Source organism: Megalobrama amblycephala, linkage group LG3 (assembly GCF_018812025.1).
Source record: "Megalobrama amblycephala isolate DHTTF-2021 linkage group LG3, ASM1881202v1, whole genome shotgun sequence".
Lineage (NCBI taxonomy): Eukaryota > Metazoa > Chordata > Actinopteri > Cypriniformes > Xenocyprididae > Megalobrama > Megalobrama amblycephala.
In genome coordinates this window covers 28,492,499-28,510,007 of record NC_063046.1, presented here as the reverse complement: position 1 = coordinate 28,510,007, position 17,509 = coordinate 28,492,499, and the positions used below count along the sequence as shown (strand labels likewise).

Below are 17,509 nucleotides of genomic sequence, written 5' to 3'. Positions count from 1 at the left end.
AAATGAGTCATGTATACACCATGTATTATGCTGGAGCTTGGAAAATAATGTCATGACAAAACTGATTGGCTGATGGCACCATAACTGCCCAAAATAACCTTCAAAAAAAAAAAAAAAAAAAATCGGCAATGGAAAAAATCTACTGTTATAATAAGAAATACTAGTTGATCTTGGTTGCAAATGTGACGCAAGCCATGCCTACTAGCACAACGACTGAAACTGCAGTTCCTACACAAGAATACATGAAGTCTTAACGTTTTCTAAAGATTTTTATTGAAAATGAAAATATACATATAGTATGGTACAAAAAACTAAGCATATTATGAATGTTGCAATTCTTCAGCAGGTACAATGTTAAACCAAGAACCTAAAGAGGGCTCCACTCCATAAAACAATTCATTGAGTCTATACAGAGGTATTCATTATGACCGTCCATTTGCATTTTATAGAAGCAACATTGCAATACTGTGGAAACAGATATAAAAACAGGAACTTCACATATTCAGTTTTATGTCAGTACTAAGTATTTCACACAAAAAAAATCTACAAATGTTCTTAAAATGTGCCATAGTGTATAAAGCTAATTTATGTTGACTTCGCAATAATTTATATCAGATCACGAAGATAAAATTTTATTTTGCATCAGCTGAAGTGCTTCATAAATCAAAGCCACGCATAATTCATGTGTATAAAATCTTGTATTTTGAGTGAAGCATTTGTTCTTATATGGTAATAAATAAATAAAGTGCTCAAAATACAGCATAAGGTCAATTATTCAATAAACATGTGATTGTTATATAACTTGTCAAATCACATATATTCAGATCATTAAGAAGTAACATAACCTGTAGAAAAGCATCTAAATACAATGAGAAAATCTTTATTTCAATGTTCTTTGTGGTAGAATTCCATATATACAGAACAGGAGCACGAAGCTAGAATTATTACTGTTGGATTCACGTGCTTCCACATTACTTATATTTCAAACATGCAGCCAAGCAAGTTTATACCATTTTCTGAAATATTGGAGATTTTTTTGATAGAACAAAGAGAAAAGAAACTTTACAACACTATATTTAAACTTCAGATCTTAATGTTCAAGTTGAATGATAAGTAACACTTTCTGTTATTATGGTTTCGGGTTTATGACCACTGGCAGGAACAGTCCGTAGGTTCCTGTATGGTGTAACTGACCCATGTGGAGTTTCCACTGCAGTAGAGTTGGACCGAACGCCGCTGCAGTCCCATCTCTCTGCAGCACTTACAAAATCGTGCATATGTGTTGATGTTGTAGTTATAAATACTAGCAGATGGACACTTCCCATCACATGACACTATGTTGACCTGTGAACGTGACAGACATAATGTGAGCCATTTTACAGCCAAATTAGAGCCAGATTAAAATAGGTACATTCTGAAATGAACTCACCGGTCTGTTGCTACGGCAATCATTCTTTCTAATTGTCATCCTCACTGTCACTTTCTGACATGACTTCCCGTCCTCTTTACCTACAGCACGAGGAGTCAATGAATGATCTTTTTCATCCTGTGTAGACGTTCTAGTTCATTCAATGAAAAATAACTTCTGCTTTCCCTATGCAAGTTTGTTAAGAAAACCTTCAGTGGGAAAAAAACCCTTCTCTAGTAGATTTTCATTTAATTGTTTGTTATATGCTTGATTTCCTGTTGCTAAGATTATGCTTAAACGATTTAAAGGGTTAGTTCACCCAAAAATGAAAATAATGTCATTTATTACTCACCCTCATGTCGTTCTACTCCCATAAAGACCTTTGTTCATCTTCGGAACACTAAATAAGATATTTTTGATTAAATACTTTTTCTGCAGCAAAAAAACTAAATAACAACTTTTCAATAATGTCTAGTGATGTGCGATTTCAAAACAAGATTTCGAAGCTTTACGAATCTTTTGTTTCGAATCAGTGGTTCAGATCCTCATTTACTGAAATCACATGACTTACAGTGTTTCGAACCACTGATTCGAAACAAAAGATCCGTAAAGCTTCAAAGCTTGAAATCGCTCATCACTAGATATTGTTGAAAAGTCGTTATTTTGTTTTTTTGGTGCACAAAAAGTATTCTCGTCGCTTCATAACATTAAGGTAGAACCACTGTACTCACATTAATTGTTTTAAATAGGTCTTTAGTACCTTGAGAGGTTCAGTGACATTGCTGGCAAATAGAGGCCTCATTGAGCCATCGGATTTCTTCAAAAATATCTTAATTTGTGTTCCAAAGATGAACGAAGGTCTTACGGGTGTAGAACGACATGAGGGTAAGTAATAAATGACATAATTTTCATTTTTGGCTGAACTAACCCTTTAATTGCTTACCGTCAGTTCGGGTGACGAAAAGTTATTGAAAACAGTGTATTTCTCAAGAAAATTGCTGGAATGCTACTTCAAGCGACATCACTGGATATAAAGTAATCTTTGCATTCAGCACGTTTTCTGTCTGAAAAGGATGAAGCTGAATAATATGTTCTCTAGTGTGCACTGAGATGAATTTTAATGAGCTAGATAGCATCACAGTACATATAAAGCTATTATTTTAATCTGGTTCAAGACCGCATCTTACAGCAGGAGAATTTTCCAGTTCAATAAAAATGTCTACTACCAACTTTTTGGTAGATTTTACAATAATTAACAATTTACATCCTTCTCTCAGATTAAAGGAGTTAACTTTGCAAGAGTTTAATAACTGTTACTTGTATAACTGACAGTGGAAATACAATTCTTTCCCCACTTAGCTGATAAATAATCACTATAAAACTACTCATCTACTGAAAATATTGAAACAAATGAATTTGCTTATACTCAAGATCAATGTTTTTCCACCACCTCAAAAGCAAAAAGAACAAAAAGACCCAAATGAGCCCCAATACTTGATTTTCCAATAAAAAAGTATTAGGGCTGTCAAACGATTAATCGCGATTAATCGCATACAAAATAAAAGTTTGAGTTTGCCTAATATATGTGTGAGTACTGTGTGTAATTATTATGTATATATAAATACAAACACATTCATGTATATATTTGAGAAATATTTACAAGTATATGTATTTATTTATATTTTTATATAATTTATATTATATATAAATAAAAATATTTTGTTCATAAATACGATATTTCTCTTAACTATATACATTAATTTGTTTGTATTTATATATACATAATAATTACACACAGTACTCACACATATATTAGGCAAACTCAAACTTTTATTTTGTATGCGATTAATCGCGATTAATCGTTTGACAGCCCTAAAAAGTATAGATCAGTAGTGAGCAGAAGCTGTAATGGTTTGAGTAATGTGGCAAAAAAGGCGGCAAAACCGGAAGGAGATAAAGGATGTAGAAAGTATGTTGCCATATCACTCAAAACATTACTAAACACCCCATTACCACAAACTACACATACTATGTGATTAGAGGCTACAGCCTAAGCACTGAATCATGCAGAGCTACAGAAACTCTCTACCTGGCCACTACCAACAGTACATTGTTGGCAATCAACAATGCACTGCCCGACAGAGCAAAATGGGGAAAGATTTAGCTGCTTCCAAGAAACATCTGGGAGAAAAGTAACTCGAAGTATAAATGACTTCAATGAGCCGTTATCTTCAAATCTGTTGAGTCCTGTTTTGTTTGAATAGGGGGAGTACATTGTTGGAAATCAACAATGGTGATGGCGAGCCTTGAGGTCTGATGTTAGTATCAGGTACCTTGTTCACAGTTTGTGCTAACTGTGGGTTTCAAAGGGCTAACAGAGAAGGGGAACAGGGAGTTCGCAGCGCCTGGAGAGATTGTTACAGAATGTTACACTGATGCAGGAAATGAACTTTTTGCTGTTGTATGCATGTCAGTGCTTTTACACAATGCTTTTCTTGTCTGTTCAAGTGAATTCTCGCAAGTGACACCTTTCTATACTGATATGTTTAGGTTTATTAATTTTGCTCTTTACCTTGCAGGTATTGAACAAAAGTACTATGAAAGTGTCATATCAATAGAGAACATGAATGAGGATACGTGAGTATAGCTGTGGCACTGTTGTTTTCATTCGGTACAGACTGAGTGTAAATGACTTGTGAAAGAAACAGAAGGAGCTTTTAAATGGTAATGTTATCCATGTTTCTTGTTATATTAAGAGTAGAGATGAACAAAAGAATGTAACCTCTCTACTCACATGTCTTGCAGCACCCATCCATGTAACTCACAACGGTGCCCCCGATCTAAGAAGAAGGGACCATTATTTGCTAGAAACAATTTGCATAATGACATGTTTTATATCTTTTGGCACAATGGTATGGAACACATCTCTGTCACTTACATGTCTTTGTGTGTGTCCTACCTGTACTTAGTGCATTATTTGAGTTTATTTTTATTAAGGAGAGAGAATTTACCTTCATGCACTCAGTTTCGTTGAAGGGGGGGCAGCTGTAGGGGTGGGAGACGAGCACAGGTCCTGCCAGAGTGTCTGTACAGTCATAGCGCATGCAGTCAGATACCCAGCTGCGCCCTGGCTGGAGAGGAGAACACCGAGAATACATTCACATCACAGCCATTACTCCAGTCTTCAGTGTCACATGATCCTTCAGAAATCTTTCTAATATGCTGATTTGCTGCTGCAGTTATTATTGATGTTCAATTATTAATAATTACTTGGGGTAATGGCTGCTGAAAATGCCATCACAGGAATAAATTACATTTTAAAATAGATAAAAAAATAAAAAAGTTCTTTTAAATTGTAAAAGTATTTCACAGTATTACTGTCTTTGTGTATTTTTGATCAAATAAATGCAGCTTAAGAGACTTCTTTCAAAAAATCTCAACTTTTGACTAGGGCTGCCCTCGACTAAAGATTTTTCTGGTCGACTAGCAGTCGTCATTTTAAGCAATTAGTCGACTAAATGCACGTTTATTAATAAACCATTTAAATCATAACAATGAACCTTTAAAGGGTTAGTTCACCCAAATGAACTCACCCTCATGTCGTTCCACACCCGTAAGACCGCCGTTCATCTTCGGAACACAGTTTAAGATATTTTAGATTTAGTCCGAGAGCTTTCTGACCCTCCATTGAAAATGTATGTACGGTAGACTGTCCATGTCCAGAAAGGTAATAAAAACATCATCAAAGTAGTCCATGTGACATCAGTGGGTTAGTTAGAATTTGTTGAAGCATCGAAAATACATTTTGGTCCTAAAATAACAAAAACTACGACTTTATTCAGCATTGTCTTCTCTTCCGGGTCTGTGTATATCCACAGTGACGCTGCTTCTTCTTCTACGGCGGTTGGCATCCAGCTTATTGGTGCATTACCGCCCCCTTCTGCTCCGGACAGTGACGCTGATGACTTGTTATGTAGTGTGCCTGAGCTTCGTTTACAGTCTGAGGGAGACGCACGCTGTATTCAAGCTATTCTACATTGTTTGTATTTTGGTATTGCTATATTTTTTTAAAATGGTGCGTCGGTGTGCATGTCGCGGACTCGCGGATGTCCTTATCGCGTCACAGTCCGGAGCAGAAGGGGGCGGTACTGCACCAATAAGCTGGATGCCAACCGCCGTAGAAGAAGAAGAAGCAGCGTCACTGTGGATATACACAGACCCGGAAGAGAAGACAATGCTGAATAAAGTCGTATTTTTTGTCATTTTTAGACCAAAATATATTTTAGATGCTTCAAAAACTTCTAACTAACCCACTGATGTCACATGGACTACTTTGATGATGTTTTTATTACCTTTCTGGACATGGACAGTGCACCGTACCTACACTTTCAATGGAGGGACAGAAAGCTCTCGGACTAAATCTAAAATATCTTAAACTGTGTTCCGAAGATGAACGGAGGTCTTACGGGTTTGGAACGACATGAGGGTGAGTCATTAATGACATAATTTTCATTTTTGGGTGAACTAACCCTTTAATGTCTACATAGCCTAATCAGTGGGCAGCCATTTTTTTGCTGCGGCACCCAGGGAAAACATTTGCTGAACATCACCTTGTACATAGTTAGAGATCCATTTTCACTCTGGAGCTGACAAGAAATGTTCTTACACACGCCACAGCAGCTGCTGGGGTCTTTAGGAGGGATGTATAGCTGGTTCTGTTGAACACATAACACAGTTTAGAGGTATTTTGAGTTTGGATAGTGTGTGTGTCTGTGCATTTAAAATACTCACAGGCTGGCAGCGTGCAGTGCAGTTAGTGTCAGTGGCTTTGAGGACATAGAAACCTGTGGCAGGGTCCAGTGTGTGTGTGCACTGTGTAGTGTAACACACACCCTGATCACGGTGCTCCACCAGTGTCTGCCCTGGCCGCATCACTCCACGTTCCCCATCCACACACACTGCCTCTCTCACTATAAATACACAGAGAAAAACACATGCAAAAATATTTTATTATGTACTTTTATTTTATTTTCAGAGCATTTTAGACGGAGGTGTGTTCTCACCACACACAAATCTTTTGCAGGCACATCGGTTTTCCGGATCGGACAGAAACGCTCTGTCTAACTGCATACTCTCCCCCTACAACACAATACACATGATATCAGATATGAACCAACCAGTCAAACAAAAGCCGGATCACACACACATATAACAGAATAATAAATATAAGCAAATATATGGTCATTTGGACATATATTCATTTCTGGAGACTCACCAGAGAACATTTAGGACGAAGGATTTTCTCACATGCGCATTCTAAAAGAGAGAGGGAGCTTTAATCTTTTTCAACAACGCACACATTGTGTTTCTTTAGCAGAGTTTCAAAAGCAAAAAAGACACTAATGCAAATAGTGCTCAACCACATTGTTATTGAGTTGGTGGGCTTACCACATGTCTGTGATGGACAACACTGTTCCTGAATCCTTGTGGAAACTACTGCCATGCCAACTGGACATGTGACGTCTAAGCATTGAGAGGTCTCACACACTGCATGCATATACACACAACATAGTTACAATAACACTTCACTGTTTCAGTTAATGTGGTGTTAGTTATTTTGTTTTGTGGAGCTTGAGGGCTGTTTAGGCTTCTTGTTCTCCTGAAGATATACTGTATAATGGTTGTTGATATTGGTATTTTCCTACTGTAACTGGCTTACCACAGCTAACTGCATTTATTGGCTGAATTTACTACTGAAAATGAAAACAGTAGATGTCTGTATGTTTAATCATGTGTTTGTACTCACAGCAGTGATAAACTGGACAGCAGCGCTCTGTGCTGTTTGTGTCCACAATCAGCACTTCTCCGTCTTTACACACTGGAGCTGCCTCAGAACATTTGTCACACACTAACACAATAATAAACAAAATTTAAAAAATATATAACAGTACATGCCTGTCAAATGTTAGGTAGACTGGAAAACTTCTGAAGATGTGGAATGCCAAAAGGACCACTATTGTATAATTTTTCATGTTTTGTTCCATAGAAGAATGAAATTGGACTGAGATGATTTTAACATTATTGGTAATGACTTACTGCAGATGTGTGCCAAACAGCAGCTGCCTTCAGCACGAGTGGCGATCAATGTCTGATCCTCACGACAAACAGGAATGTCTAAGACACACTGATCAGGATCACACTCTGAAAAAAAGACAATAAACAAACATGCACTCATATGCATGCACAAGTACACAGACTCAAACACAAAACAAAATACGTCCAAACTTACCACATAAGTATTCTGGACAGCAGGAGTCCTGCCTATGATATGACACCAGCTTCTCCCCATATTGACAGTGCGTAGGAGCTGCTTCACACATACTCTGATTACAAACTGTCACAAAACAATTAAGCACAAATTAAACAACCTCATAAAGCATCTGAACCTATTAAGTAATGGTAAAAGAATACATATACATTATATACATGTACGATGCATGTATATAATGTAAATGTATTATTGGGTTGGGCAGTATGACAAATTTTGTTTATGAAATTCCATTACCATGTAATAATGTCTTTTTCTCTCTCTCTATCTTTTTTGTTGTTGAAAATCTAGTGACTTTAATCCAAAAAATGAAAGAGGCTTTATCTTATTTTAACATAACTGATGTAAACACAGTACAAGTTATATAGTATATACCATCATTCTGCCCAGCCCTTCTGTAGAAATGTGTGAAATAACTGTGTAACAGACCACAGGCTTTGTGAGGGCAGCAGCTGCTGTCATCTGCAAGGTTGACTGTAATCTCTCCTGTACGCGTACACACTGGCTGAGGGATGTTACTGCAGTTATACTCCACCGGCACTATGCTGTCATTCTCACACTTATACATGCAGCAGCCATCCAGCGAGGCTTTCCACACCTCCCCAAGTGCACGTGGGGTCCCAAAACTATCAGTACACGCTGCAAACACATATCATTCCACAAATGACTTAATAACAACAACTAAATGCCCTTAAATAGATACAGTAGAAGAGAAAGACAAGGGGCATACCACACTTGCTGGGTGGAATGCATAAGGCAGAATAGGGCCGATGTAATAGAGTTCCCTCAGGACATACACAGCCCTCCGAAAGGCCCGTGCATTGCTCTGGGACAAACTCAAACTCTTGGTTTGGGCAGGATGGGGCAGTGCAGGTGGGCAGACATGCTTGGTACCGCAGATTTTCTGGGCACATGAATGCTACACAGAAAAACATGCTAACATTACCGTAGAATACAGACATAATAACAATAAATGGCTTTTTAACACCAGCTGTGAAAACAATTTCTACCGAAAGCTATGTTGATATGCCTTGGTAACTACTTACGGCAAAAATCAGAGCTCCTCCATTCCATGCAGATGTTGAATTTGTGGCAGGAAGCAACATAAGCGGCCAAAGCAACACATGGATTATTCACATACTCCACATCTCTCACCCAAATCTCACAGAACACTGCTGGAGGGACCTGAGCACAGAGACCAGTTAGGAAATGTAGTGCATAATCACATGTGGGTGAATGTTTGGTATTGGTGGGATGTTCATGTTGTGTGCCGTACATAAGGATGGCAGATGGTGAAGGTAAGGTTGCTCAGCATGCTAATGCACTGAGAGCAGTCGCTCGTGGTGCAGTTGACCTCCCTCCGTCTGCTGTGGCTGACATAGCTGGTGGTGTTGGGAATCTGCCAGCTATCGATGAACACAGCCGGATCTTCTTGCTCAGGCACAACTGTACCGTTAGACAGAGTCAGATCATTCAGAGGATTACCATCACAACTACCTGGACAGGGTGACAAAGAGAAACATGTCATTAAAATATGACATGACCATTTTTTACAGTCCATATAATCTGTGGTTAATGGATTCGTACCACACAAGCCCATTGTGGGGAGTCTGTTGATATAGCTGTCCATCTCAATCACCATCATGCCTGTAGTGTGGAACCACTGGATCTTCAAACCAGCTGGACTTCGGATTAGATACATGTTTCCTGTGTCCAGAATCTCAAAACCAAACTTCTTAAAGCGTGGCTTTGCATACCTGGAGTTCACATATAGCTGGAAAAACAACCCATTGTTCATGTAAATATGTCAGACTGGCACCACAATTCTTCACCTCTGAAAAAAAGTCGCAAGTTTTCCAAGAATTGCAAGCAGATGAATACTCACGCGTCTCTGCAGACGATTGATGAGTACTTCATTGGATTTGTGAGTGATGTTTAAAGCTGCCAGACACAAATTGGTAAAGTTCCACACAAGCTGGAATCAAACGGAATGATATCATGACTTTGATATTTTTTTATTATTATATCATTTATATCATTCATTTTATATCAAAAGAATCGTAAAGTTGTGCATATCTTACAGTGTCATCTGGTCCAGAACACTCTTGTACCAGGATGCTGACAGTCTCATTGGGAAGTTGAGTCACCACATATAAAGCAGCTTTGTAAATCGCAACACTTTTCCCATCAAATGTGATCAGATTAAGATCGGGAAACACTGAACAACGACCTACATGCCAAAATTTAAAATATATTTTGATAAAACATCAACAAATGGTAGAACTAAAATGATTATAGTAATGTGTATAATATGTGTGTTCCTCACATGGGCAGTCCCATCTTGGACAACACTTATCACCATTGACCAGTACAGCAAAGCCAAGCAGACCACAGTTTGGGGGTGTAGAATCGTAAGGGCAGCTCTGTGACTTATTGAAGAGGAGCAACTGGCCACCGACACAAATTAGCTTTGTACATTCATCCACAACCTCTGAATATGGAGACTACAGACACAAAAAAATCATTTAATTTAACATGTAATTGCAGATTACATTAAAAATGCAAAGTGAACATTAAACATATATATAAATATAAAAGCATTTTGTAGTTGACTTACAGTGCATACTCTGCTTGGCTCGACAGCAGTAGTTTTTGGGACTACATGTGTCTGGCTCGTCATCCAGTGCTCTGTTTCTATGCTGTAGGGAAGACCGGTAACTGCAGAGGAACTCAGTGTGGCTCGGGCCGTGTCTGAGGTAGGTGGCATGGCTGTGACTATGGTACGTTCATCCACCAGAGGGCGCTCAGTAGAGGGACTTGCACTGGTTACAGGACTACTCTCTGTGACAGAAGAGGAAGTAGGTGGCTGTTTTGAAATGGTAGTCTGAGTAACAACTGATGCCACACTTGGCATTGGAGTTGTTCCAGTTGATGATGGCAGTGCAGTGGTCGGACCAGATTCAGTTGTGTACACTGTAAATCCAGAAGTGTATTCAGTGGTGTCAGGACTGTGTGTTGTAAGTGTGCTAGAAGAAGAAACAGGGATACTAGAGGTAGTTGTATATGTGGAAACAGTAGTCACTTTATCTGTAGAAATGGTAGAGAGTGTTGTCGATGTCGTCTCATTCCTAGTGGTAGGTGAAATGCTGGTTGTGGCCACAACTCGTGGTGTTTCTCGACGCGTGGTAGCCACAGCCACCCGTGTAGTCAGGACTGGTGTGACACGGGTTGTGAATTTTGGAGTCATTGTGGAAGGAAATGTGCTGGATGTCTCATGCACCAATGTTGACATCTGGGTTGTCTCCAGTAGTTGACAGCACAGCTCTGTCTGTGTCAGGAAAAACCCTAGTTGTCTCTGAGACATAATGTATACTCAAAGGTCTAGTTGTGGATGTTTGAGTGGTGGAAACAATCTCCTTCTCAGCTGCCGTAGATGTCAGCAGAGGTATCCCAGAAGTGACAGTTGTTTCTGTGGTTTTTGTTGGTGCTTGAGATGCGGATGTTGCCGATGTAAGTATGGATGGCGAAGCTGGAGAAATCTCAGGCAGCGCCGGTGTGGTGGTCATAGTTGTCGTTGAATAAGGAGAACGAATTGGTGATGTGCTGACTTTGTCTGTAAGGAGAGCAGAGGTGGAAACTAAACTCCAGTGAGACACTGTAGGGCCCAATGTAGTAGAAGCGGAGACAACTCTAGAAGTTGTCTTGTCAGTGGGTGACACATATGATGTGAGCAGTGTTGATGTTTCTTCTGTAGGCGCTGAGGTGAATGGCATGGTGGTGTAGGTGGTAAGTGGGGTCTCTGCTGTGCTGACACTGGTTTGGGATGTTTCTGGTAATACTGATGGAGTTGACGTGGTTTGGATTATTCTCCAATCTGTCTGTAATGTCCTATCAGTAGTTAGAACATCAGGATAAGTATACATAACAGATGTTGACTGATAGGTTGTTTTTGCTGTGGTTTCTGTTGGCACAAATGTAGGAGCTTGAGAGGACTCTGTGGTGATGAGGGTTGCTGGAGCAGCCGTGGAGAAAGACAGTGTTGTTTTTGAAGTTTCGGGTTGCTCTGAGGTTGATGTTGAAGAAAAAAAAGGTGTTGTTTGAGTTGAAGTTGGCGTTTGAAAAGCGGAAATGGTTGATTTCACTGAAATGTGAGTCGTTGACGCTTCAATATCTGTAGGGGAAGTGGAAATGGTAGTGATGACCAAAGGCTTCTGGGTTTCAGAGGGGCTCTCAGGGGTTTTCAGAGTGTGTGAAGATGTTGGAAAGGTCAATTTTGCTGTGGTGACAGAGGTACTTGATCCTAGTATAGGCGTTGTGGAGGTGAACTTTGTTGTGCTGATAGTTTCAGCAGGAAAGTGTGTGCCACCACTAGAAGTCACAGTGGGTGTTGTGGTCTTTTCAGTAGGTGTGAAGATCTCTGAGACTCTAGGAGTCTCGGTACTAGAGGTGAGGGGAAATGACACTTTGACAGTTGGGGAAGTGGCTTCTGTGGAGCTCATGCTGGTCGAGACTGGAAGCACAGGTAGAGTGCTTACTCTGGTCAGCTCTTTACTTGAGGTAGACGACAGAGCAGGACTAGAAGTAGGTGGTAAGGGGATAGCTGTCGTACGTGTGAGTAGTGTTGAAGGCTCTGTTGGCCTACTTGTTGTAGAGGTGCCTGAGAGAGATGCTGAGATATACACTGGGCTAGTGTGCAATGTGGATGAGGAAGTATCAGTGACGCTTGATGCTTTAGTGGTTCTCTCAGTGGAAGCCAGTGGGCTTGGGGAGGAAGAGGATGTTGTTAATGTGGTAATGGTTTCCACCACCTCAGGTCTGATAGGGGAAGATGTAAGCATTGCAGTGCTTGGCATGTGTGCTGTAGGCATAATTGCAGTGGCGCTACTCTCTGACACTGTTGTAGATGTGAGTGATAAAGAAACCGCTGGGCCACTCAAGGTGGAATGTTCCGAGGATGTTGATGGTATGGCAGTGCTGGGTGGCGTGAATGGAGGAACAACAGCAGGCTTAATGCCTAAGCATAAACACAATATTTATTAGACACTGCACAAAAAGCTCATTTAAACTGACATGGCTAACTGTGTTATGTTAAGGTAGCTAAACTGGAGCTTGGATTTACTGGCAATAAAAACAAAATTATTACAAAATTATAATTAAATTGCTCCATTGATAACTAGTGGTCTGTTTTACTCAAAGATTGTTAGCATTAGTGCTAGTTGAAATAGGATTTACAAAGCTGTCACTATGTCATATGACAATGATTGTAGAAGTAAATCCTGAACATAGCTATAGCATTAATCATTAATTAATAGTATTGACAGTGTTTTTATTTTACACCAGATTCAGGAACAGAAGTAGCATAAATAGTAGCTTACAGTCCTCCATATAGACACATCTGTAAGTGACCTCATCAAGAACCATGTGATTTGGACACTGAGGCAGGCATCCCTCAACCCTATAGAAAGGTGCATGTCAGCCACATCACTTAACCTTACACTTAAACAATTTAGATACTTGTAGATATTTGCAGAAATCAAATGTGTGTGTGTGTGTGTGTGTGTTTGCATACATGAATGTGTGTGCTCTTACTTCAGGATGCTGGCACAGCTCAGACCTGACGGGTCACTGCATGTCCTGAAGCACGGACTCACACATGATTCATACCGCCACTGGCATCGAGGACCCATTGGATAGTATGGTATGCTGCCTATAGTAAAAAATAATGATTTGGGGGAAAAAATGGATGGGGTAAGCAGGTAATAAAATTTCTTGTGATTTTGAGCAAGTTTGCAGATATGTTGCCACATGCTGACCTGTCAGTTTGAATAGAGTCGCTCGGCGGTACCGATCTGAGTGACTGTATTTCATGAGCTGGAGTCTGGACAGCATGAAATGCAGAAAAAACCCAGGCTTTGCCAGGGACTCCAGTGAATCAAAGCCGGAGATCCAGGTGTCTCTATGAAGAACAAATGTAGCTGCATCCCAGAATGCCTCAGTCTCTTCCCACTTCTGCAGTCTCAGCTGGCCACTGCGCTCTACTTTTAAGAAGTAGTTGGGTCTGTCTGCCGCCTCAAATGACACCAGGGATGAGTCTGCAGCATTAACAACATTATACCAAATTTTAGAAAATAAACATATACAGTGCAGTATTTTCATAGATGATGTATAAACATTTATAAATCATTTGTTTAAGAGAATAAGTAAGAAGTTTGTGTTATAAATTTTTTAGATTTGGTCTAAAATGTGCAATATATTTACAATATTTTTATATGCTGATTGTGTGCTTTTGACTGCCTGACTGACCATGTGGTCTGGCTTTGCTGATGCCGGGCGTCATCATGAACAGCGTCAGGATCCCATCAGTACTGGTCATTTCTCTTTTTGGGAACACCAGTCCAGTTGTCTTATTGGCTGCTAACATTGTTCCTCTCTCTCTGTAGGTCAAAAGCTTCAGTGGCCCTTTCCCTAAAGCTATGCACACGTGCATTCCCACACACATGCACAGTTGTAAGAATTATAATAATATATAATTCATGTAATGTAATATATATCAGACATGTACAAATGTTATAATAACCAAAATATTACAGATGTACCTTTGTTGTAGTATTCACAGTCATAAGCTGTAAGAGGAAGAAGGTAGTATTACTCATTATAGCATAAAATAAACCATATGAAAACTGTAATATATATCTCGCTCAGTTCCATATTCCTCTAGGCCATCATTGTCTTTTAGAAGAATGTGTGTTCACTCTGCAGTTTATTCGGTTATTAGTTATTATTACAATGACTGATGCTAGGAATACCACTTACGGCAGACAGAAGGGGAGCGCCAATCAATGGTGACGCCCTTTTGGCAGCAGCGGTGAGCATATGCAGCAACACTTGTGCAGAAACACTCACAATCTCCTCCACGGTTGCAGCCACAGGTGTCCACCAGGCAGTTCATATAGAACCATGTGACATCTACCTATAGAGCATGAAAAGCCTTTAAACACAGAGACCCTCTCTCACTCGCATGCAGGCCCGGATTAAGAACACATTGGGCCCTGGGGCTATAGCAACACCAAGGGCCCCCTTTCATCTGATTACCATGCCACAGTGTCTTGTACCACGAGATTTTTTTTAAATTGTTATTATTTTTATATTTTTACAAATCTCATTTTATCAAATCATTTTATATAAGCACAAGCACACTAAATATTCCATGCTATTTAACACATTAAAAACAAATGCATTAACTCCAGATATGAACTCCAAAAAAACAGGTTGCCAAAAGCAGCAAAAACATTTGGCATACTTCAGTCATACTTCCTCAATGATTACTTTATCATGAATATTTTAAAGAGATAGTTCACCCAAAAATGAAAATTGTCATTACTTACATGTTACATGTTGGTAACCAGACAGTTGACGGCACCCATTGACTTCCATAGTAGGAAAAAGTCAGTGGGTGCCATCAACTGTCTGGTTACCAACCTTCTTTAAAATATCTTCTTTTGTGTTTAACACAAAAAAGAAACTCATACATGTTTGGAACATCATGAGGGTGAGTAAGTGTTTTTTGGGTGAACTATCACTATAAATAGGGTCTTACTATTAAATAGTCTTTTTTCTAACTTTAACAGAGCAGAAATCCTTAATGATTTCATTAAAATCCATGGTTCTAACAATTTGCATTGCATCTCAGTGCAACTCATGCATTCAGATGGAGATTTGTCCATCTGGTTTTCTATCTTGCATTTTATCTCAAAATGATAGATGTTATTTTAAAAATATAGAAATTAGCGGAAATAAGTTACTGCAGCCTCTTATTTACATGAAGTAAAGTAGAGCTGATTAATATTTTTAATGTGCATGATACATATTTTAAAATTGTATTGCATATATTGCTGACACAATAATTATTTCCTCTGATTAACACAAAATAAACTATTTTGAAGAATGTGGGTAACCAAACAGTTGATGGTCCCCAGTGATTTCCACATTATATATTTTTTTCCTACTATTGAAATTAATGGGGACCAGCAACTGTTAGGTTACCCACATTCTTCAAAATATTTTCTTTTGTGTTCAACAGAAGAAAGAAACTCATTCAGGTTCAAAACAACTTGAAAGTGAGTATGTGATGACCATAGACTGTAAAAAATATGGACGTAGCGTCCGTGACGTCACCCATAGAGTTCTGAACAGCAGTTCTGAAGCGTAAATGAGGCCGCGGCCATCTTAGCTGCGCGTCACCGCACGTCACTCCCGGATAACTGAAAATGGGCAAAGAGGCGGGGAGGTGGTTTGAGCTGAAATGACTGGTTGCTGAAACCACGCCCGCCTAGCTCGACGTGACCATGTTAGCAGCAAAGGAGCTATCTATCTATCTTAGATACGATCTAAAATATTAATGAAGATAAGTTTTATCATCAAAAGGTTTACTGTCAATCTACGGTGTTTTTTTTAAGATATAGATCCTCCAACACCAGTAGTGTTGGTTGTGCAAATAACAACATGGAAAATCAAATGGGACTTCATACCTTTATAATGAAATAGAGATCGCGAGATGAATCCAATCTGTGGCACTTGGGTAAAATATGAGTGTCCATTGCAAAACAAAAAAACATTTCACATTTCTTCTGAATGATCTGCTCTCTGTCATCGTTCTTCAAGAAAGGATGCAATCTGAGCAGCGTTTATGTTGTAAAACTGTATACGATCGTATCTAACAAACAAATGAGCCTGTGTCCAAAGTATATTTTTTTTCAAAATAGTGCAGCAGTTTTAGTTATAATATCCAAGCAGTGCTGTCGGATTTTGATATCCTCCCGCCATTGTCATTGTAGTAAATCTCACAATCAAAACTTTCAGCCAATGCCACGATCCAACAACGTGTGTTCTGTTTCTTCCGCATGCATGCACATCTACACAGACACACATCAGTCTCGAATATTATGCAGCAAGCCATATTTTATAATTGTATAAAATAATCGAGAAAAAAACACACATACGGCTGAGATGCCAAATTCAGCGGCAGCTGAGGTAACATGACGGCTCACAGACAGCAGCGCAAAATCTACCTGTCACTCAAGTGACCACGCCCTTAATTATGCAGAACTTTAAGGCTTAATATAATTTAAACGGATAAGTTATAAAAAAATTCACCCCCCTCAGAGTTGTCATGAAGGGCAAAAATAGCAGTATAGACCAAAACCACAATTTGAACCAACTTGTAAACATGTTTTTTTCTGCTATAAACTTGGCCAATTTAACATGGGACTCTATGAGATTCTGCTCTCTTTTGGAGCCTGTCCCTAGCGGCCAGTCGATGAATCGCAGTTTAAGTTACTTCCGTATTGGCTTCACGAGAGAAAGGGGGAGGTTGCCGCTTGGTGATGACAGGATTTTAATTTTTGGGTGAACTATCCCTTTAAGGACAAGGGTCCACATACTAACTATTAGGATGCTGTCACTTTAAGACCTGCACGCGCTCGATTTTCTCAACTCACTTCAGACATAACCAACTGTGTTTATGTAAACCTTTTGTGTATTTGACAGTATTATAGCGCAATCAGACGCGAAAGATGAAGTCCATAGTCAGGTGCTGTTTGACAGGCTTAAGTGTGTGTACACGCTTCGGGTGTATGGGGTCAGAAAAAGCGCATCTCAGAACAGCACACGAATGACATGTTTAACTGGCAGGGCTTTAAAGCACATGCAAATAAATAACTTTTGTGATTGCGAATAAGTGCAGTGTCCCGTGAGTAACTCTACCGCTGTGTTAA

At 39.4% G+C, this 17,509-nt stretch overlaps 1 protein-coding gene across 1 annotated transcript in view; it reads right to left on the bottom strand.

Moving 5' to 3' along the window:
• Positions 1-202: 202 nt before the first annotated feature.
• otog (otogelin) overlaps positions 203-17,509 on the bottom strand; it is a 46,378-nt gene continuing 29,071 nt past the window's right edge. The window contains 28 exon segments of the mRNA XM_048184873.1: positions 203-1,344; positions 1,430-1,509; positions 4,203-4,248; positions 4,420-4,539; positions 6,019-6,123; positions 6,200-6,378; positions 6,472-6,547; positions 6,684-6,724; positions 6,857-6,955; positions 7,215-7,316; positions 7,505-7,609; positions 7,698-7,802; positions 8,166-8,375; positions 8,467-8,655; positions 8,783-8,921; positions 9,013-9,233; positions 9,324-9,510; positions 9,622-9,711; positions 9,818-9,966; positions 10,063-10,240; positions 10,354-11,004; positions 11,006-12,750; positions 13,112-13,191; positions 13,326-13,443; positions 13,550-13,828; positions 14,040-14,207; positions 14,333-14,359; positions 14,550-14,706. Coding sequence (XP_048040830.1) covers positions 1,144-1,344; positions 1,430-1,509; positions 4,203-4,248; positions 4,420-4,539; positions 6,019-6,123; positions 6,200-6,378; positions 6,472-6,547; positions 6,684-6,724; positions 6,857-6,955; positions 7,215-7,316; positions 7,505-7,609; positions 7,698-7,802; positions 8,166-8,375; positions 8,467-8,655; positions 8,783-8,921; positions 9,013-9,233; positions 9,324-9,510; positions 9,622-9,711; positions 9,818-9,966; positions 10,063-10,240; positions 10,354-11,004; positions 11,006-12,750; positions 13,112-13,191; positions 13,326-13,443; positions 13,550-13,828; positions 14,040-14,207; positions 14,333-14,359; positions 14,550-14,706 — 5,847 coding nt within the window. The 3' untranslated portion in view covers positions 203-1,143.